At 50.2% G+C, this 22789-nt stretch overlaps 1 protein-coding gene across 1 annotated transcript; it reads right to left on the bottom strand.

The window, feature by feature from the left end:
• Positions 1–956: 956 nt before the first annotated feature.
• FKBP1A (FKBP prolyl isomerase 1A) lies at positions 957–22620 on the bottom strand. Its single transcript, XM_080812979.1, has 5 exons — positions 22410–22620; positions 22262–22309; positions 7089–7201; positions 3948–4112; positions 957–2076 (listed from the first exon to the last, which is right to left on the bottom strand). Exons 1-4 carry the CDS (start codon positions 22444–22446, stop codon positions 3984–3986), a joined length of 327 nt encoding a protein of 108 aa, XP_080669105.1. The 5' UTR covers positions 22447–22620; the 3' UTR covers positions 957–2076; positions 3948–3983.
• Between the last annotated feature and the right edge of the window lie 169 nt (positions 22621–22789).

Consider the following 22789-nt stretch of genomic DNA (forward strand, 5'->3'; position numbering starts at 1 on the left):
CAGAGTAGGAAAACAGAACGACTGCTGGCTCTGGGGAGCGAGTAGGGACTGAGAAAGGGCATAAAGGAATTCTCTGAGATAGTGGTCATGGTCTCTATTCTGATAGTGTTGTAGGGTACAAGAGTATAAACAAATACTAAATTCTAACAGGTACTTAGAGGGAATTGTGATGTCTGCCATCCCGAAATGTGTTATAGAAGGATTAGGGTTAAGGTTAGGGGGTAAATATGTGATAAGCAGGTACAGTAACATATTTATGGTAGAAGCTAGGTGGGGAGTATACAAGTGATCACTATAAAAATCTTGCGTTGTTTGACCATTTTTATAAGGGAATTTTGGAAAAAATGAGTGATGACTCCGCAATATCACTCCAGTGACTTAAATGAATAAAGGGATGGGTCCTGTTTTGACAGGTGCGGGAGTACTACTGACTGTCTCCATCACAAGGGAGGAAGGGAGTATTACCAGCACACACAGGGTGGGGGCCAGAGAAGCTACCGGAACTAACCAGCCTGCCCACATGACAAAGAACTTCTACACCAATGGCACCAAGGAACCATCAAAACCCCCATCTTCCCTGCGTAACCCTCCATCAGTTTGCTGCAGCACATCTCCAACCGGGTAGTGGCTCATTTCTTGAGAGCTGGTTGCATCTCCCACTTCTTGCTAACTCCAGAGAACCCAGCAGAATGCTCTACCCAGAACACACATTTAAAAAACATCTGATGATGGGGGATCAAGGGCGGGCCTGATAGTTCCTCCACCAGAGAAGATGCAAACCTACCCCCTCTCACCCCGACCCCCAAGAAGGGCCACCAGGGAAGGACGTTCCTGCTACAGTTCTTTTGCCAAGCCCCTATCTCCGACACGACATCCCCACTGACACAGCCCCTACCCCACCCCCTATACCAAATGGCCCGCGGGGGCACCTGAAAGTAATCACGATCACACGGGGCTGAGAAAAGCCAGCATAAAGCACTTTTATTGCAATAATAAAACTTGAAACTCATACATAGTGCGGGGAGGTGGGGGGGGGTAGGCAGCAATAATTTCTCTCACCAAATCACTACACAGGACAGCAAAGGGGTGAGAGGGGGAGGAGGAGAAGCCAGGAAACTCTTTGATTATCAGCAGGGGGAGCCGAACATCAAAAACCAGAAGATGCTGAAGCTGTGATGACCAGCATCATTTTCTCAAGACAACACTCAAGGGTTTGTCATGATGGCTGGGCTTTCATCGGGTGTTAAGTGTCTACAAACAGCACCTTCAATTTAAACTTTCGATTAAAGTTCTTAAAATTTGGGAAGTGGAGCTTGGACAGCTATGAGATTACAAAAGTCCTGAATATCCGTTAGAAAAACCACAGGATGGGGAGAGAAAAAAAAAAAAAAAAAAAAGCCAGGCCACGAAGAAGGCTTCGGAGGTCCCTGCTGGCCTGGGACAGATACCTGTAGTGTCCAACATCGCAGTGAGAACGATTTGCTTTCAAAAGGCAGAGGGTTTAAGGGGAGGCTGGGGCGGGGCAGTGGAGGCAAAAGCTCTCCCCGCCGCCACCACTTCAGTTTTAGGTCGGGCTTTTAATACAACCCAAGGACATCTCTCAACTGGGAGAGTAATTCGGCCCTCGACAGCGCCTCAAATCTGCTATGGCTTTGCAGCGCAGCAGCAAGAATGTTTAATATATAATAGATAACAATTTCATCCAAAAAAAAAATAAAATAAAATAAAGATTCTTGCATTCCCCCCCCCCACCCCGACACCAATTCCTATTCTAAAGTTAACCCATTACTTGTGCTGTTAATACTTGACTAATACTTAAGTGGAAACCTAGATCCAAAAGATTGAAACTGAACCTTCACCCCAAAACAAAACGAAATAAAATGAGTAACTTGAGGTTTATGGCATATAGTTTAGGTCAACACACATACGAGGAAAAAGGGAAAGAGCAAAGCCGGGTGACAGAACACATTCAGTCGGGGTCGATGTTTAGACAAAGAGTGTAGTGGAACATCAGGAAAAGCTCCGTCCGGGATCGCGTGTGCACGTCTGAGGGCGCCACATCCCTCCGCGGCATATCTGTTGGGAACAGAAAATCCGTCAGTTCCAGCAACACAGTGCTCTGTATGCACGCCGGGGACAGGCACGGGACGTCAGCCATTCCAAGTCCGGGGAGCTGCAAGATCTCACCCAGAACAAGCCACCTCCGCTCCAGCTGGGGAGAGCCTGCTGGGCTTGGGCTGGATTCCCAGAGCAGTCTCCTTTTTTAAGCTAAGGTGCCGTCTACCTTGCTGAGGAGAGCAGTGACGGTCCAATTCCCCATTATTACTAGGTCTCCCCACTTGGCTGCACATAGGAATCACTTGGGGGCTTTAAAAGCATGTCCTGCTGGGCTCCCACTCCCAGTGGTTGTGGTTAACTGGTCCCAGGTGTGGTCCGGCCATCGGCAGTCTTTGAACCGAGTCTTCCTGCGTGACTTCTGTGTGCGTGGCACTAAGTTGGTACATCCCTCAGGTTGAAGAGATTTAGAAAGCGTCTGTGCTCTTTATTCCTTTATTCAAACCTACGACTTTCTAGGTCTGTCCTTGGGCTTTCTCTTAAGACCTGTGCAAGAAGCTCTGAGATGTTCTTTGGCGATGTGGGGGGAGGCTTTGGCCAGGGTGACTTGTAGCCCTCTCTCCCTGCCTTCTCCTCCCTTCATCCTACCAGATTTACAGAATGTCTGTACCCAAATCAGCATAATTCCAAGGCTCCCTTCAAATAGTTTTATGTCCAGAGGATTCAGCTCTCAAAGAACAGGAAAGAGGGTTTGGACTAGGTGTAGACCTTTGGGCAGACAGAGGCTCTGTAAAATGTCAAGAGGTCCCTCTTGGTGAGAATGACAAGTAGAGAAGCCAGGGTCGTCAAACCTGACCCAGGTATATACGGTTCAAATCAGAGAGAGAAAAAACAGCTAAGAATTTAAAAAGCCCTTGTATTTAAAGAAGTCCATAGCAGCACAAGGCTAGACTATAAGAGACAGGCTGGCAGTCACTTGTCACAGCTTTCAAACAAAAGCATTCTCACCCAGCCCCTGGTCGTGGTCCTCTGGTTCCAGGGCCAGGAGGGGGGCAAACCTAGAGGTCTGGGGCCAAGTGGAAAGAAGATGGCAGCATTCATGTGTTTTATGATTCTGATGCCCACATGAAAAGTGATGAGCCATTAAGTCACTGAGTTTGGCTTCCCAGAGAAGAGGGTAAAAGGACGGAAAACAAGTCCAGGAAGGGGAAGCAGGAGAGGGGTTCCAGTCCTAGTCCGCCACTGCCTGGAAGTGACCTTGAGTGACCTCAGGTCCCTCACCTGTTACACAGGAAGGCTGAGCAACCCCTCAGATCTCTTTTTAGGACTGAGGGCACCTCTATACTACACAAGCACCCCCCGGCCTCACTCTTCCAGCCACAGACAGTAAGTGGGCCTATGTGCTCCAGTGTCCTAGGCGTGGCCCCGAGGCAGCCGGCCCAGGTGACAGTGCCCCTCTCATACCCCCTCAGGCAGTGGCCTCACTCTACATGGTGAGGGGGCTGCATGCAGTAAGTCACAGCAGGCAGTCCTCAACAGTCTTCCTTCTAAAGAACTAAAATGCTGCCATTATAAATTTGGCCATGTTTCCAGTTCCCAACTCAGTTTTAGTTTCTAAGTTAAATATAAAACATCCTTCATTTAAACGGCTACTATCAGCTGCCCGATCCCAATGAGTTTTTTGGAGAGCATACGCTATCCCTTTCCACAGCGTGACTAACTTTGACATTCAAGGTGTACACTAATAACTCAAACTGAAAGGCTACCCAACTGAGCAAGAATGTAGGGGGGAAGAAAACCCATGGCATTTTTGGTTCTGCTACCCACCAAGCACTGGGTGTAACATGGGAGGTACAAAGGTAGGAAAAGACCCTTCACATTCACTGCCTTACCCAAGAATGGGGAGCTCATGGAGGAGGCCATTCCTGTCATTCCAGTTTCAGAAGCTCCACGTCAAAGACGAGAGTGGCATTTGGCGGGATGATGCCTGGGTGCCCAGTAGCACCGTAGGCGTAGTCTGGGGAGATGGTCAGTTTGGCTCTCTGACCCACACTCATCTGTGAAAATAAAAAGAAAGACTCAAGCGGACACACTCCCCAACTGTGTCTGTAAGAAGCAGGGCTGCTTATTGAGGTGTCCCTTAGCCAGCGTCCTGGGACTCAGACATGCCAGTGACTGTGTGGCTGGTCTGGGGGCCAGGCACCTCCCAGTGCATCTGGCTCTGCAGGGCCCAAGCCCGATGACATGCACCTTCCTGCACAGGCCTCTCTGACATGACCCGAGGCAGCCAGTACTATGCCGGTGCCACCACTCGGGACTCCAGCAGTCTGTCACTCAGAGCAAGTTAAGTGGCATCCATGCTCTTAAAAAAGGAGTACTTTGACCAAACTCTGCTTTAAAAGAAAACATATACACAGAAAGTAGTATTTGGGGTAGTCTACTCTTCTGTACTTTCCATATTTTATACTTATACTCATACAGAAAAACTTTAAAAAGAAAGATTTTACAAAGTATCATGTATAGTAGGCTACCATTTGTATGAAAAAGAGGGAAACATTTATATATTTGCACCTTGCCTATATAAACAGAAAACACCTTTGGAAGGACACAATTCCAGCATTTTTCCATAGGGAGAACAGAGTACAATGGCCAGGGTGGAGGGAAATTTTTCACTTTTAAAAATAACATTTGTACTGGGGCTCCTGGGTGGTTCTGTCAGTTGGGCATCAGCTTCAGGTCATGATCTCAGGATCCTGGGATCAAGCCCCATATGGGGCTCCCTGCTCAGCGGGGAGTCTGCTTCTCCCTCTCGAATAAATAAAATCTTTAAAAAAAATACATTTGTGCTTTTTCATTTCCTAATCGAATATATAAATAAGTTTCCATATGTATTTTCTGAATGGTGAGCAGGCACTCTGCTGTGTGTCTGTCCTTCTAGCACTCTCTGCTCAGCCTCCTGGTGTGTGCTCCTGGCTCTCTGACCTGGCCCCGGAGACAGCAGCCAAGACGGAGCCACAGGCTGTGCTCAGAACATAACCCGACTTAGAACCTGTGCTCCCCACATCTCCTTTCAGAAACTGGGACACACTGGACCAGGGTGGTAGGGCAGTTAAAAGCATATGGCTTAATCTAATGAAATTCAAAACAGTCATGTCCTTTTACCCAGCAATTCCACTTCCAGAATCTTCCACTAACCACCCAAATGCCCATTTCAAGGGGAGCGGTTTCACAGGCTCATCTGCACCATGGGTCAGTCACTAGAAAGAACACAGCAGCCTTAAGTGCACTAACACAGAAAGATGGCGAAGACACAGAGCGGAAAGAAGCAAGCTGCCCAAATAGCACCTGTGGCAGGACCACGCACCTGTAAACACTTAAGAGCAAAACAACAATATCAAAAGGGAAAAGGGGCACAAGACAAACCCCCTTCTTCCTGTGCTTTTAACTCACTCAAAGAAATATCCTGTGGAGTTTCAAAGGTGCTCTGTGCAGGTCTCAGACCACCCAGACTTCTCCCAAGTGACAGTCCTGGGACTGACCCCCAAGCACACTGGGTCCAGGGGTAGACTGGGCATCTCCCCAACACCCAGTCAGGCTTCGCCAAGCCTGGGATGTAAAATAGGCTGATAACACTATCTCGGTGGCCGCCAGAGCTCTTGGAACACAACACAGTTATTGTTCCAGTGTCGGAAGCGCCACAGAAGATGGCTGTGGTGTGGACAATGGTTGGCACGGTCGTGGGGGATGGGCTACAGACCCAGAGCCAGCCAGACGCAGGCGGCGGGGACAGAGGTTTCCAAAGGGAAGTGAACCACAAAGATCCTCTCGTTCTTGTACTGCCAACCCTCTACCCCGCAGGAACAGAAATCTAGACACTTGAGAGTGGGATGGCTTAAAGTTGAGGAGGTCACTGGGAGATAAATTAGTGATGGTTTCTAGAGGAAGCAGAGCAATGTGTATTCTGGAAATGAGAAAGACAGACCTCTTTCTCTCCACTTCGGTTACCCCTCAGTTCTCTTCGGTGGGAGGGAAACAGACTGATGGCCCCTCACGCAGGGCTGACTCTAAAGCCCCGCGTCTCAGGACGCCGGAACCTGGTCGGTGCCGGGAGAAAGCCTCCTGGGCTTGATGGAAGGCTGGAACCCAACTGGAATTTGGCACCCCTGGGTTCCCTGTTGTCCACCGGGAATTCTGTTGTGTTGGCAGAACAAAACCTGGTTACACACATGGGGAGGGAGGGCTGAGGAAACAGATGCAAGACAGACAAAATGCCTCTCTCCATGAGCATGAGCTCTCAGAAGGGGTCTGACACAGCATGGCCAGCAATTAGACAAATGCAAATTAAGACCACATCAAGGTAACACTTTCCCCTCATCGTATTGTCCTGAATCCAAAAGTTGAACAAGACGCTGCTGGCGGGGCTGGGAGGAGACAAACACCCTCACAGCCCGCCCACTGGTGGCAGCTCGGGGTCATCCCTAGGGATGGCAACTGGACAGTATGTCAAAACACAGTGCACACAGCCAGTGACCCGCTCACCCCTCCTTCTGAGAACCCGCCTGTGGCAACATGGACATAAATGTAAAATTCAGTCCACATGAGACTCATCACTGCAGCACTGTTTATAATAGCAAAATACTGGAACTGACCATCAACAGGGTACTGTACCGATGAAACAAACAAAACACGCCTGCCTAAGGGCGTGTGGGAGGAGAGCATCCTCCTCTTATGTCCGGATATATAAAGTGTGAAAGATTAAATGAAAAAGCAAAGTGTAGAACACTGTGTGAGACTACAGCAAAAAAGGGGAAAAGTATGCTTTCGTAGAATGCTTAAGAAAACTCTACCAAAAAAAAAAAAAATACCATGAGTTCCTGGGGGTGAGGGGACTGGCAAGATGGGGTGAGATGGAAGTGAAATTTTCCACTCACACCTTTTATTTTGTTTGTTTCTGAACTGAATGAACGTCCTACCCACAAGCATCATTTAAAAGGCAGACACCAGGAAACAAAACAAAACAAACGAGAGCATACCTGGGCAACCCCTTCTTCCCAGCCTCGGATCACCTCCTGCTTGCCTAGCATAAACTTAAAGGGCTTGTTTCTGTCCCGGGAGGAATCAAATTTCTTTCCATCTTCAAGCATCCCTGTGAAAAAGGGCAGTTGTAACATGAGCAACAAGGAGTGATGACGTGAGGTGAGTCAGAAGCCGGCAGCAGAGCGCCCATCCCGGATGCTGGCTCTGAAGGGCCTAGCGGGGCTGCCGAGGCCTGAGGAGGAAGTGCGGCGTCCAGGGAGGATTTCCTGTGTCCTCAGTGGCCCTCCACTGAGCTGGGATAGTCCCTCTACCCTGGGGCTGTGAATGTTCTGCCTGACTCCAGGCAGTAGGCTGACCACCAGAGGCGGGCAGCTGCCTGCCCTGGTGTGAGAATGGGCAAGTGCGCACCCTCCCGATGTCGGTTTCCAGCACGCTCCCAGGCTAAGAACAACTGTGGGCCCTTTAGGCACACGCAGCGGCTGGCAGTCACACGTGGCCTAGAAGCAACAGGCCTTCCTCAGTTCACCCATCCCCTTTTACAGAAACGTGGGTAGTGTCAGAACTGAACCGAACAGTTCGGACGTTGGGACGCCAGCTGGTGTCAAGAGAATCAGGGAAGGGTCAACAGAAAAGACACTGAAAGCCTCTCCGCGGGGAACTCCCAACAACTCCAGCAAAACCGTGGGCCGGGCTGCCACTCGGAGTCAGGGACTTTCCATACATGAACCTACTCAGTCCTCCCCCAGCACCGTCCCCATTTCACAGAAGGAAGTGAGGCAGAGGGAAGTGAAGCAACCTGCCGAGTAGTGAAGCCAGACTATAAATCCAAAAGCCATGTTCGTCCAACTTCTCCAGTGTCCCAGGAGCCAGACAAAGCACAGGGGCAGCCTCTACCGAAAGGGGGACTTCCAGAGATGGAGATGCCAGACGGTGAGTGCCACGAGAGGAACAGATTCCTGCCACTCCTCGCTGAAAAAGGACTGTCGTGGTGGCTTCTCTGGAAGCCAGAGTCAGCCAGTCACAGCCGTCACTTAGGTCCTGAACTGTCAAACCACCGTCCCACACTGGAAGGGGTAAGCCAGGTGTTGACATACAACTAACACAAAGCAGATTTCCCTGGAGGTGGAGGGTGGGAGCCCACGATGGTTCTAAGTATTACTCGGAAGACCCAGCAAAACACAGAATTCTGTTGTGTTCGGATGTTTTTAGAGGAGGAGGGAAATCCTAACATAAACCCTAACGTGAAAAACGTCAAACTTGCAAGTGGGATGGGGAAGCAGAGATCAACTCAGAGCTTTATCAGAGCCGCCAGAAGAGCTGAACTTTGACAAAATAGGAAATGGGCAGTGGCGGGGACGGGAACTGCTGTCCTAACAGAGCAGGAAGGCAGACAGATGTCCTGAGCAGAGTGGGTGCTGACGCCGCCTGAAGTCTGGAGCTGGGGGCCGAGGCCTGAGAGAGAGGCAGGAGGGCGGGGATCCACCTTCGCCAAGTCAGTGCAGAGCCAGGAACTGGTGCTCCACAACTAGCAAGCTGGCGTGTACATGGAGCTCATCTCTTTACCAGAATACAATCATGGCCTGATGAAAGAAATGACAAATGGCAGCACTGGAGTAGTTTTCTATAAATGAGCAGCTGGGAGAAAAACAGGTATCCGCCCTCCACAACTCTCACAGTAGTCTGTCCCCTACGAGCTCTACTGCATACACTGAACCTGATTCTTGAACCCTGCATTAAGGGTGAGAGTAGGCCATGAGCAGTCCGGAGTCTGAGAATCCTTTCTCTAACCAGGCAGAGAGCCTTTCCAGCCATGCACCTAAGCCTGCTTAAAACAAAAATAAGGAAACCAACTCCAAGGCTTAGTTAACCTGCCCAAGGTCAGAGTCACTGCGTAGTGGGGCCTGGCTCTGGCAAAAGACAAAAACAAAAAAGCACCAAATAAAACACAAAACAAAAACCCTACCATAAAAAGAGAGCAAAGAGACAGAGAAGCAACACCCGCCACAGCTAAAACATGGTTTCTGAGACATTGGACACAGCAGTAAAGGAGAGTGATCCCTGAGGGGAAACTAACAAGGCCAGCCTGAGGACCGCCCAGCTTACACCCTTGGGCGTTTCCAGGGAGAAGGACCTGGACGGAGCTCAAGGCATCTGAAGTCCAAAGGACACAAACCAGGAAGGACAGAGGTATAGAGTGAAATCCCTGGAGATTTGCAGAAGGTCCCTTTTGAGTATTTAACAGAATACTAATCAGCACATGTGTCTGAGGAAACTGCTTAAGACCAGGAAAAGAACTATCCAAAATTAGAACAGTACCCAGTGCTTACACAGAGCTGGGATCAGTGACTGTTCCAAAGAGGCAGACTGGAGAAAATCCTGGTTTATGAGGCACTGGGTAGGACACCCAGAAGATCTCATCTCAGCAGTGGGGACTAATCAGCCCCAAACTGAACACTGCTCCAGACCCACCTAACAAATCATAAAAGACCCAAAGAATCAAACGGTTTCCAAGTAACTTAAGTGCTTCCAATTACCAAGCTCAAGAAGATTTATAGGAATAAAAATATCCAGCACCCCAAAAGGTAAAATTCACAATGTCAAGCACCCAAAATTACCAAGCATGCAAAAAGGAGGGAAAACACAACCCAAAATGAGGAGACTAATCAATCAACTGAAACCACCCCGAAACTGACAGAGAGGGAAGGACAAAGTCAGACCAAACTTCCAGACATGACAACTACATTGGGCTGCAACAACTGGATACCCACAGGCCAAAAGTAAAACCCTGGACCTGCACTTCACATCATAATCAAATACCAACCCAAAATGGGTAACAGACCTAAACATAAACATAAACCTATAAAACTTCTAGAAGAAAACACAGGGAAATAATGTCTGTGACTGTGGGTCAGGCAAAGATTCCTCCGATATGAGGCCAGAAAGCACAATCCATAAAAGGATCAACTGAACTTCATCAAAGCTAACAACTTCAGCACTTTGAAAGATACTTTTAAGACAATGAAAACTCAAGCCATAGACTGGGAGAAAATCTTTGCAAAAGCACCTATCTGATAAAGAATTTGTGTCCAGAATATAGGAAGAGCTGGCAAAACTCAACAAGGAAACAAACAGCTCAATTTAAAAAGGGAAAGAGATGTGAACAGATACTTCACTGAAAAAAAATAGCCAAGTGGCAAGTAAGCACATGATGAGAGGATGCTCGACATGACTAGTCATGATAAAAACGTGTATGAAACCACTAGGCGATACGACCACTACTTACTAGAATGAGTACAACTGAAAAGACCGAGCACATCATGCTCTGTGAGGATGTGGAGGAACTGGAATTCTGACACGCTGCCCGTGGGACTATAAAATGGAACGGCTGCTCTGGGAAACAGGTTGGCCACCTAAGTTAAACAAATACCTTCCATATGACCTGACCGTTCCATTTATCCTGGATAAAGACCCAGGAGAAATGACAGCCATACAAAGACTTACATAGAGACGTTCACAGCAAACTCACTTGGAATAGCCAAAACTGGACCAACCCAAACGTGTGCCAACTGGTGAACGTATGAACAAGTACATCCATACAACAGGAAACTATTCAGCAGTGAGAAAGAACGAACTACTGATAACACGGAACGACATAAGAATCTCAAAATAATTACGCTGAGCAGAAGCAGCCAGACACGGGTCTATACACTGTACAATTCCACGTATGTAAGCTTTTAGAAAACACAGACTCTGCTGAGAGAAAAGCCAGCCAGGGGTTGCGGAGGATGGAAAGAGGAGGTTTCAAAGAATGGCAAAGACACATATCAAAACTTAGGAAATTGTACCATTAAATATAAGCAGGCTACTGGATGTCAATTATGCCTCTACAAAACTGGGTTTTTGTTTTTTTTTAAAGGGAAAAAAGTAAAAAAAGTGAGATTCACTAAAATCCTACACGTGTTTACCTCCTGTAGCCAACCCGGCAGCAGGTGGTGAGGCGCTTCCTCTGTAAAGCGAGGGAGCAAGCGAAGCAGGTGGCCCGTCAAGTCTCAGCCGCTGCTCCCACTTCAACTCCAGACATCTGTGTGCCAAGACCTGGAGCCCTTGAACAGCAAAACCACCTGCCAAGCTAGTGCCATCATTTCCTCGAGAAAGCACGCTCCGATGAGAGAAGGCAACTGAGGTTACAGTTCAGACACGACAGCTGACACTCCGAGCTCTGGAGGCCACTCTTAGCAAAACCCATCACCAGCATGGCCCTCTGTCGGCGGCACTGATGGATTTCATTTCTGACTACACGCAAACCTAGGCCTCACGACCCCCAGACTGCCTGGGACCACTCTGTATTCTCCATTTTGAAAATGACTTTTTTGTCTCTCCTGACTAAACACAGCTGGAGGCCAGAGAGCAGGCCTCAGAGTCCTGCATCCCTGCAGCAGTCACCTCAACCCCGGCCCCCGCCGTGCTGGCAGCACTCGTGCCCACTTTGAAATGGGCTTTGCCTGCACGACTTATAAGAACCAGCAGGACAGCACGAGGCTTCCATATTTAGACCTCTTCCGTGTAGTAGGAAGGATCGGAGGGGTAATCCCAGGGTGACAGTTTTCACTTTCAGCACCTTTAAATGACTAATCAGTGAGGAAAAAAATGTGTAAACTTGAGGGCCTCTAGCTAAAAGCACAAGGACCATAAGCTATGGTTGCACGAGGGACTGTGAAGCAGCCTCTGGTGGTGAGACCATGGATGTCACCTTCCTCTGAGTTGCCTCCCCAACGATTCAGCTGTTCTTCTGGGGAAGAACCAGACTCCAATCCTCGGAGAGGGAGCAAAAAAAAAAAGATGTGGAGAAGAATCTCAAGTTCACCTCCCCCACAGTAGCCTGCTCCTTCCTGCTCGCTCAGAAGGAACCAGCAAAGGCAGACCTGGCCAGTGGCTGCTGGGCAAAGCGCCCATGGCCTATGCTCCTGGTACTTGCTCCAAGTCACAGAAGCAGTGGTGAAGACCCAAAGGCAGGTTCTGGAGACTGAAGAGGACCACGGGGTTCTGATTTCACTACGAATGCAACAGCGCATCATGGAAGGCAAAGAGCCCCGTTCCCTCTCCAGGGTATGGAGGGCGACTGCAGAAGGACCTGTCATGAGGGCTTCACACCTGCACCTGCAGCACCTCCAGTTTCTGACTCATGCTGTGGTTTTCAGTTGCTGATGGAATCTCTGCAGGTGGTTTTCACAAGCAGCATTTTACAGGGTTCAAGCTATTGAGAGTCTTAAAGACAAAAAGCCCAAACCTAAATCCAACAATGACAACAAAACAGAACACCCCACACTCTAAACTTGCCAAAGCTTTTGCTATTTACAGCTGAAAGGAGGAGAAAGGACTTCTGCTTTCCACTCTACAGGTATTTTCTTAAGTACAAAAGTACAATGGTTGAATGGAGGAGGGGGAACCAAAGTGAAAGTCCCCAATCTTTCTGAAGATTTACACTTGAAGCCACTTGGAACACTCCCAAATGGATGTGCTGACCCAGATGCAAATGGGCATAGTGACCCAGGCTGGGCTGTTTCCCTTCCTCCTTATTATACACAGAAGATCCCTCAACCTTTCACCCAACTGCCTCGCCAAAGACTCCTACAAACCACAGCATGAATAGCTCCAGCCCAGCAAAGGAGCCTTCAGTCCTGTCTCCAGTCCCCCCTGATTCTTCTTGCCCGCGTGCATTTTATCCTTACCAAGGGCCGGTCAGCTATGTTTACTCTCAGACTCATTTATGTCAGTTATACTTACTGAGTACAGAAACAGAAATAGTATGCAAAGGAATGAAGTAGGAGTGTAAACATAGAAAAGAGTGGTCCTAGCTGGCCCTTTGGAAAGACTCAACAAAGGCAAGTCACAAAAAATACTGCTAATGAATAAATGTGTGTCAATGACACTAATGTATGTTTGAAGAAAGAAATCTTTTTTGGGGTACCTGGGTGGCTCAGCTGGTTGAACGTCTGACTCGATTTCGGCTCAGGTCATGGTCTTAGAGTCCTGGGACTGAGCCCCACGCTGGGCTTCCCGCTCAGCAGGGTATCTACTTGAGGATTCTTCTCTCTCCCCCTCTGCCCCACCCTCCGCTGTCTCTAAAATAAATAAATAAATAAATAAATAAATAAATCTTTAAAAAAAGAAAAAAAAATCCAGAATGGTTTGGCACTGATATGACCTCATAACAGTCCTTACCGTCTTGACTTTAAAAGAATATAAAATTAGATTTTTGCAAGAACTCTGATGGGAAACTCTACGAGAAGAGCCATCCTACAAGAAAGACATGGCCTTTAGCAAGTGATTCATGTTTGGATTTGAAATAAAATGAAATAAAATGTTTAGAGAAGCCATGTCACTTTTATGATCAGCTACCCATTTGTCCCTGTCATGATGACCTGAAAAGAGATTTTCCACCCTGCGGGAGCTAAGACATACATATCCAAAGCTTATGTCTATGCTCCATTTCCAGGCTCTGTGGTTGCATTCCCTGGGCAACCCTCCTGAATTGGGAGTTCTGAGAACCCCATGCACGTGGTACGATCAGAGGTCAAGTGCCTACCCAAAGAGGGAGCCAGCTTCTTCCTTCCCATCACACAAACCGAGTGCAAGAATATATCCCACCTCTTATCTGGAAATGCTCCTAACCTTCTGCTAAATCTTTTTCTATTCTGTGACCAAAAGTATATTTTGAAAGGATGTCCCATGAGGGTAAGAACGCATGGGATCCCAGAACACAAACCAGAAAGCATGACCTTGTGGGCATGCCTTGTCATTTCCCACTTTATCACAATACAAATAAAAGGACAACCACATTATATGTCATGGGGCTGGGGCAGGGCAGCGGGGAGATGCACAGAGGAAAACAATACTTAATAGTGGCTATTTGGTAATGGCAGCAATATGCATGATCTTTAGCTTTTCTTTTTTCCTGTTTTCCAGAAAATGCAGAGGCGGGAAGCCATCGGGTATAATGGGTAAAAGCATGAGTTCTGGGGCTTGGCTCCAGATGATTATAGTTATCCCCTCCCTGGTGGTCCTGCTTCTGCCCTCTTTCTCTTACAGTTTAAACTTGGCACAGCAGCTAGAAGGACATTCTTCTAAAATACAAGTCAGACCCTATTACTCCCCTCTGCTCCAGACCCTCCCATGATTCCCCATCTTACTCAGAATAGAATCCAAAGTCCTAAAAATGGCCTAGAAGCCCTGGAGAGGCTGCCACCCCACACTGGCATGCCGCTGACTTCATCTCTGATTACTCTCACACCTTCCACTCCAAGAACACTGTTTCCTTCTGTTCTCTATAGACACCGGTAGAGTTACTCCCACCATAGGGCCTTTGTCCCTATTGGTCCCTCTGCCTAAAATGCTCTTACGGGAGAGCCACATGGATTACTCCCTTACCTCCTTCATGTCTTATCTCAAGTATTAGTTTCTCACTGAGGTCCATCTAAAATCTCAGCCTTCTCCTGCCCCCTCCTTTGCACTTACTAGCTAATGTACAATATATTTTTGCTTATTAATCTATCTGTTATCTGTCTTTCCAACTACAGTGTAAGATCTGCGAGGACAGGGACTGTGTTATGTCTTCTTTATTCCTATACTCTTGGTGCTCAGAACAGTGCCTTGCACAAGATGGCCAATAAGGACTTGCAGAAAAACCAAAGGTACCCTTTCCCCCTCCGGGCCTTTGCACACACTTAGCCAGCTCTTTCCTCCCCAGCCTGAGGCATACACATCCAAGACTATGTGGCACTTCTACCCCAGGTGTGGGCTGCTCAAGGCACCTGTCTTGTAACCTGTCTTGTAAAAGCAGGCACAGGGGAAGGCACTCCCTTAAGGTAAGCACCTCAAGGGCAAGGCCAAGGCTTTCACCAGTTCCTAACACATCTGTTGAATGAGGGAAGGGCTTGGTGTGCTGGCCTGTGTGTAGTAGGTGTGAAAGGAAGTAGTCGTAATTTTATAAATCCACAGTGATGGGGGCAAAGTCCAAAACATAAATATTCTCACTCTTATTCTAACTTAAAACGAAACAGAAATACCATACCAAATATAACATGAATGTGGGCTTTGTTCACCTCTGCTAGAGTCCTGAGTGACTCCATGCCAGGCACTGATGTGGGGGGGCAGAGATCCTGGAGACCACCACCAGTGTGGGTCTGGTCTCCTGAGGCCTGCAGTCTGCTGGGGAAAGAGTGGAGACAACCAGTTGTCCACAGCCTGACTGCAAGGAAGGCCACAAAGGAAAGGGACGGGCACTCTGCTTGAGAATCAGAGGCGTGCGCTGTGAGCATGTCTGAAGAATCACGTTAGTCAAGGGTCAGTCAGGGGACACTCAATGAGGGGCACCCTGGAGGCTGTGAGAGAGAAGAGCCTGCCTGTGGCAGGGAGTGGCGGCCCTGGGGGAGATACGCCACACAGGGCCAGAGAGCTCCCTCCTGGGAGGGGAAGAGTAAAGGCAGTGAGAGCAGCACCCAGGAGTGGATTATCCCCCACCCCTTCCTCCTCCTCCTCCTCCTGAGCTTTGCACTGCTAGAATTTACCCGACAAAGTTAAAGGGAGCTGGGGAAGGAATACAAGGACTCAGCTGAGTTCTTCAGTAGGTAAAAGAACAGGAGAGGAAAAAAGAAATAAAACACAAACATCACCATGAGCACCAAAGGGAGAACTGGATAGTACACGCCTAAGTTATCCAAAATACCCCTGGCCTTTTCCAGGGGAACAGCAGGTGACAATACTATTTTTGGAGAAAATCCCAAGGCCGACAAGTGATCCCTAGTTTACAGCTACAATGAACCCATCAGCACTTCATAAAATCAGTTTGTTTTTAAGTAGGTCTCCACACCCAACATGGGGCTTAACCACTACACCAACATGAAGAGTCGTATCCTCTACTGCCAGGCGTCCCACAAAATCAGTTTTTAACCACCATTTAACATTTTAACATTCAAGTTAAAAAGCCTCTGTATGAACGGGTAAATTTTATGGTATATAAATTATATCCAATAAAGCTGTTAATGAAAAAAAAAAAAAGTCCATGAGACCCACTGAAAGGAACCAGAGCTCTCTGGAGAGACGACTGAGGCCAGGACCACAGTAGGGGAACCAAAGAACTGATTAAGGAATAAGGGAGCCTATCAAAAAGGTACTGGAGGCAACACAAAGGGGCTCCTACTGGCCAAATCTGGGACAATGTGAGTATCAGAAAGAATAAGGAATATCAGTTATTTTAAGCCCTGAGGGAATTTATGAGTCCCCAACATACTAACAACAAAAAACAAACAAGTTGATGGGGGTGGGGAGAGCCATTTGTCACCACTGGGGAAGATGACAAAACAGATTTCTCACTTCAGCATTTGATAATTGAAGGAAAAGAATTAAGCTTTTACCCTATTTTATAGAATAGCAGCTGATAAATGTAGAAGGTATAAAGGAGTTTTAAAACTGCTGGTCTGTAAATGCCAATGAAACGGTGTCTTCCGGCAAGAATGATCAGCGGTGTCAATGCCAGAGGTGGGAGGTAGATGAGGACCAGGCACAGGCAGAAGGCCCAAGAACCCCAGAAATGGCTGGCTTCCTGCAAAGGGGAAAAGGCACCTTTACAGAAAAGATCCAAACAGGGGTGTTCACCACGGTGTGCCGGGCATCACGTGTGAAGCATGGAAGCCGTCCCCAGGCAACGGAGGGAGTCCCACAACACCGGGAGCAAACCAGGGGACAGATCAGGGGACAGACAGTGGGCATTCAGATGGTAACAAACCCGCTCTCTTTGAACACCCAGGGTCATTAAGAAAGAAAACCATTGTGAGGACTCTTCTAGGTTGATACCAGACACAATATCCAACTGCAATGAGTAAACCTTGAAAGAATTCTGGCTACAAAAAAATAAACACTTTAACGACATCTGGGGTGGTTTCAAGATGAATTTGGCATTAGCTACTACTAAATCATTTCAAGTTTTCTTAGATGGACCAGTAGGAGGGTAAGGAGGATATTCTCCTTCTCTGAGCACGCTCGAGTGTTCAGAGGTACGCGTCAGGCCATCTGCAGCTGGACTAACTTATGAACAACCCAGACTGTGCACACACGTGTGTCCCCTCTGTGAGAAGACAGAAACGCCAAACAGGACGAAACGCCATACATCATAGAATCCAGGTCGTGGGTACAGAGGTATTGATTTTGATTTTTCTCTAGGTCTGAAAACTTCACAAGTAAGAGTCACACATACACACAAGCATGCTACGGGGCCTTCGGTTCGCTCAAGTGAGCCTTCCGCTCTCACCTGTGCAAGGAGAGAACAGGACACCTGCTTGACTGCCTGTGCTGCTAATCACAATCCCAGAGGAGAGAAAAGAATGCTTCCACAGCAAAGTCTATTTCCAAAATGTCAGAACCCCATTTTGTTCAGGAAAGTTGAGGAGAAAAGAATGGACGCCGTCGGACAGCAGCAATGCCAGTGCGGGACCCAGTGTAAAGCACAGACTTGCTCAATCGCTGTGCTGTACACCTGAAACCAATGAAATGCATGTCAGCGATGCTTCAACTTAAAAAAAAAAAAGGACTGGCACCTCGACTTACACAGCCAGGCTCTTTCGTGTCCACCAAGAAATAAGGAAAGGGAAACGAACGCTAACCACCTCCCTCCGTAGGTACAATTAGCATATCGGCTGCACCTTTCTTATCCAGTATGTTCTATTCTGTGGGTAACGTGCAGGCCTGTTTGAACATGAACCTTCACTCAGACGTCTCTTATCAGTGCCTATTTCCCAACGTGTGAAGGAATGGAGGCTAGGGCTTGGCCCCAACCCTGTCCTGCGTCAGCCTGGGCCACTCCAGGAGCTGAGTGCTGACACCTCTCTCCCACTCTAGGCATCCCAGGTGATGCTGGCTGGCTGAAGGACCAGCGGGGACACATCACCCCGTGCCTGAGGCACAAGCAGCCCCATGAACGCACTCGCCCCCAGAAGGTGGTTACTCCCATTTGCGGATGGCACACGGAAGCTGAGACAAGTGCAACAATTTGCCCAAGCTCTCCTGATACGTTACATGGCAGAGGCAAGATCTGAAACCCAGCAAAGAACCTCACATCCCCTTTGGGGTTCACTGTCCACCTAACACCACCTTTTCCCTCCTGGCCAGGCTGGCACACCGCACACCCAGGGTACAACCAGAACCCTGTTTCTCACCCTGCCCTCAAAAGTACCATGATCACACAGCAGCCAGAAGGGAGTGGGCCTGTGAAAACCCAAGTCAGCTCATGACCCTCCAATGGCTGCTGCCTCACTCAGAGAGAAAGCCCATGCTCTTCTAGCAACCTGCAAGGCCCCACCATCACCTCCTTCTCCCACCGCTTTCCTCGCTCACCATCCAGTCCAGCCACACTGGTCTCCTTGCTGTTCCCCAAGCACAGCAAGCATGCCCCAGCCTCAGGCCCTCCATCTGGAAGACTCTTCCCCCGGGCAGCATACCGCTAGTTCCCCAACGTCTTTTGGGTAAATATTAAAATGCCACTTTGTCAGAGGCCTTTGCCAACCACCCTCACAAAAGCAGCACCCCCTCCCCAGGCCTGCACTCTGCTTTCACCTCTCTCCAGGGCTTCTCGCCACCTGACACACCTGCGAGCCAGCAGCCTCGTCACCCCAGGGAAGCCCCGCCAGATCTAGCCTTTGCCTCTGTAGTTCGCTGGCCATGGCCCCCGTGCCTGGTTCGCTGCTCCTGCTGCGGGAAGGAAAAGGAACAGGACAGCCCGTCTGACTGAAGACACCGTGGCGTGGGGGTGGGACCAGACCCCCCTGAGGAGCCTCTGCTGGGCGTGAGCCTCCTCCCAACACCGGATCAGCCAAGAAATGCACAGCAGCGGGGTGCGTGGAATAAAGCCGAGAGGGGAGGGGACAGAGAGGTGAAAGAAACGCAAGGGGTTGGAGACAGGGCTGCAGAAGAATGGCCCCCTCAGCTGCCCTCCAAAGGGACCCTCTGAGGAGGTGAGGCTGAGGGACCCCTGCTTTTTTCTCATTTAGAAGCCAAGCTACTGACAACTTAAACCCAATCCCAAGGGTGAAATGTCAACTATCTTTTAAGAGGATAAAAAAAGAATTCCTTCAATCCACTTGAGATTGCTCTGACAATGGCAGGCATGTGGCCTGCTGACAGGAGCAAAAGGGACATAAGCCTAGCTGTGTGTCGGGACAAGCTTGACAATAACAATGACGGAGCTACCGGAGGCCAGGAAGGAGCTGTGGGAATCCACTTGATCCTCAAGGCACATACTTGGCAGGCTATCCCTCCACCTTCTTCCTCCCACCTCAGTGCCTGTCATGCTACTAGGAGGTCCTTGGCTGGGGACAGCAAAAGTTTTCGCTTTCCCTTCTGGCACCGCAGAGAGGTGGGGCAGGCCTTTCTCTGAGGCCATGTGCGTGCTGTGCTCCGCTAGAGGCCACAGAACGCACCAGAGGGAGCCCTGAGAGTGGCCTCAAGGCTATGACCGGCAGCCACCAGCAGCACTTAAAAGGTCCATGTGGTGAAAGTCGGCCTGTGCTATGCCCACCTCTGGAGGCTGAGAGGGGACTTTGGCTACCTTCCTTCCACTGCTGTTTTTTTGGACCTGCCCCGGGAATCAGCAGCAGTGGACAGCAGGCCAGAGCAGGCCAGATCAACAGGGTGTGACCCAAACCTGGGTCAGTCAGATTCTCCCTCCTAGGAATTGTAATCACTGGAGTCACACGCCAAGCAATGTGAGAAACCGGGCATGGGGGTGGAAGGGCACGCAGGGGACTTCCAACATCCACCACTTGGGAAAAGGCAGGGAGAAAGAAGTCTGACAAGGGAATACTGACGCAGCCAGGCAGAGAAAAACAGGGATGAAAACTAGGAGCGTTACGAGAATGTCTTCTTGTTCTTGAGGCCCAGTGGGCTTCTGGCACTTGAAGACCCTCAAGTCCTTCTGGTGCTCCCCCACCCCCATCATATTGCCCCAAGATGAATTCTGTTCCCACAGGCTTGAAAGCCTTTGCTGCTACAGATGAAATCTCAAAGCGCCTACCCATTCCTCTCACGCCCCCACAGGTCTCAAACAGGTTCTTCCTGGGAGGCTTGTGGCAAAGACCCGCAGGAACAAAGCCGCCTGCCCAAGAACAGCCTATTCTGTGAGCAAGAGGCAGAGCTGGCTTCTCACTGAGGCGCCTTTGTAGAGCTTATCAAAAATGAAATGAAAAAGAAAGCTTTTGTCCCAATGCATGCCAGGGTCCTGCTGCTGTTCTGGGAGCATGTGGGTGGGTGCCACCCTCAAGGAAAACACAGACTTGAAGAGGCACTGGGAGCCCTGATGGTGTTCTGGGTCCCACGACCATCTGTTCTCTTAGGAAAGGCTCCAGACATGCTGTGTGGGGACGTTTCACCAAAAAGCACAGTGAAACATGGTTCAGGCTATGGATCCAATCCTGCCGTCAGCACCAGAAGATGGGCAAGCCAAGGATGAGGGGCACAGACTCGGGAGTGAGAAAGATATAACCAATTATCCTCATGTGGCTACTTATCAAATGGGGGTGGGAGAAGTCACCTCCTCACCCGCATCCCAGTGTCTGCCCCGACTGGCTGTGGGAACTAAAAGAACTGCCCACTCACCCCAGCACTGTAAAAGGCAACGCTTACTCTTTTCATCCCACTGATCAAAAGCAACCAAACTGACAAGCTTTCCTCCATTAGAGCTCCTAGGCTCAGGTGCTGACCGTAGCCTACAAAGCGAGCCATTTAAAATGTCACAAGCACTTTCCAGTTTCATCTCACAGGCATGAGAAAGTTCCCTAAGAAGATGGGATACTTCCTCCTTGGGTAGCCTTTTAAAAGGTTCTAGTCCTTAACTCCCTCTACCCCCTGCCCCCATTTCTGCCCCTGGAGAAGAGCCAGAGAAATAATACAGCCAAATAAGTAAAAGGGCATGGGAAGGGAGATGTTAGGTGTCATTCCCTTCCTTCCCTATGAAAGTCATTTCCCTTAACAGAGGGCTCCCCCCCTAATCTGGGAGAGAAGGGTAGGAGCTTATCCCTCAGCAGCTTGGTCCTAACTGCTCACAGCCTACTTAACCCAGGAGGAGGAGGAGGAGAAAGAGGAAAAGGGAGGGAAGGAGAAGAAACAGAGGAAGGGGGAGGAGGAACAGAGGAAAGGGTGGGAAGGGGGAGAAAGGGGAAGGAGGAGGGGGAGGGAAGGGAAGGTTATTCATATCAACAACTGTGGCTACACCAATCACCCCCCCACCTCCAGCCCACAGCCACGGGAGTCTCCGCCTGCTCAGCCTCCACCTCCCACCCCCCCCCCCCCCCACCAATACAACCCAGGAGGACCTTGTAAGGGCATGGAGTAAAAGATGGTCTCAAGGCATCTACTCTGAAGTCTGAATTCCAGCAAAGTCTAATTCTGGCTGAAGGTCTACAGGCTCCTTTGGCTTACATTACTGTTTGTTACTCTAACTGAGCCTCAGTTTCTTTCTCTTTAAAATGGGCGGGAGAAAGCCTAGTTGTGGGCAGGGGAGGCTAAATTACACGTTCAGTCAGCCTGGGCCATCACTGCCATCGAGGCTTGGATTTCTAAGAGGCTCAAAAGTCAGAAGAGGAAGGAGACGGTACGGATCTAGCTCCTCCAAGGCCAGGCTGAGCCAAAGCAGCGCCTTAGGAACCCGGGCGTTTCTCCAGCCGTGGCGGAGGTACGAATCTCGACTTCGGAAGAAGCAGCTCCGAAGAGTGGAAATTACTTCGCCCTTCTTATCTCCATCCAAGGGAGAGCCGGAAAGGGAGGCAGGGTGTCACCCGGGACACAGAAATGGTACAAATCCCTTCTATGGTCCCTGGCCAGGGCGCTGCCCGTTCCGGAGCATGTGACCTTGCGCCAGCAACTTCACCTCCCCAAAGCCTCAGTTTCCCCATCTGTGCAGTGGGCACAGGACTGCTCCGGAAGCGCGAAAGCGCCGGCTCAGGCCGTCCCGGGTTCGGCAGGCCAGAGGTCGCCCCCTCCGGGGCGCTGCCACCGCCCAGGCCTCCGCCTTGGGCCACGCGGGCCCCGCCGCCGCCACCACGCCCCGGGCCTTTGCCCCCAAGGCCGCCGTGGCCAGCCGCCCCGAGCCGAGACCTCCCATCCCGCGAGCCCGCCGACTCACCCGTGTAGTGCACCACGCAGGTCTGGCCGCGCTTCGGGAAGGTGCGCCCTGAGGAGACAGACAGGACAGACAGACAGACAGACGGGAGCGGTGAGCGGATGCGCGCGGCGGCTGGGGCACTCCGGGCCCGCCGAGCGCTCCTACTCACCGTCTCCGGGTGAGATGGTCTCCACCTGCACTCCCATGGCGGCGGCGGCGGAGACGGAGGCGGCGGCGGCAGCGGCGGCGGCAGGGGACGCTGGGCGCGCGGGCGGGCTGGCTGCACGGCGGGCGGCGTGGACCCACAGCGGACCTGGCGGCGCTTCCCCGACTCTGCCTCGGCCCTCGGCGCCTCGCCTGCGCACGCGCGCGCCCCCGCACGCCCCGCCCTGCGTGCGCGCCCCACACGGCGCGCACGTCCCCGCAGCCCGGTCGGCGGGCTGGGGGACCGGAAGCCTGGCGGCCCCGAGGCCTCCGGATGCAGCCGTCCGGAGGGCGGTCCTGGTTCCCCCGACCCTTCCCTTCCCATGTTCCCGGCCTGATGGGTCT

The sequence above is a fragment of the Martes martes genome (genome assembly GCF_963455335.1).
Source record: "Martes martes genome assembly, chromosome: 9".
NCBI classification, from domain to species: Eukaryota; Metazoa; Chordata; class Mammalia; order Carnivora; family Mustelidae; genus Martes; species Martes martes.

Coding starts and splice junctions, on each gene's coding strand:
- FKBP1A (XM_080812979.1), bottom strand. CDS start 22,446: ATGGGAGTGCAGGTGGAGACCATCTCACCCGGAGACG. Junction 22,310..22,409: donor GACCATCTCACCCGGAGACG/GTGAGTAGGAGC, acceptor CTGTCTCCTCAG/GGCGCACCTTCCCGAAGCGC. Junction 7,202..22,261: donor CTGCGTGGTGCACTACACGG/GTGAGTCGGCGG, acceptor CCTTTTTCACAG/GGATGCTTGAAGATGGAAAG.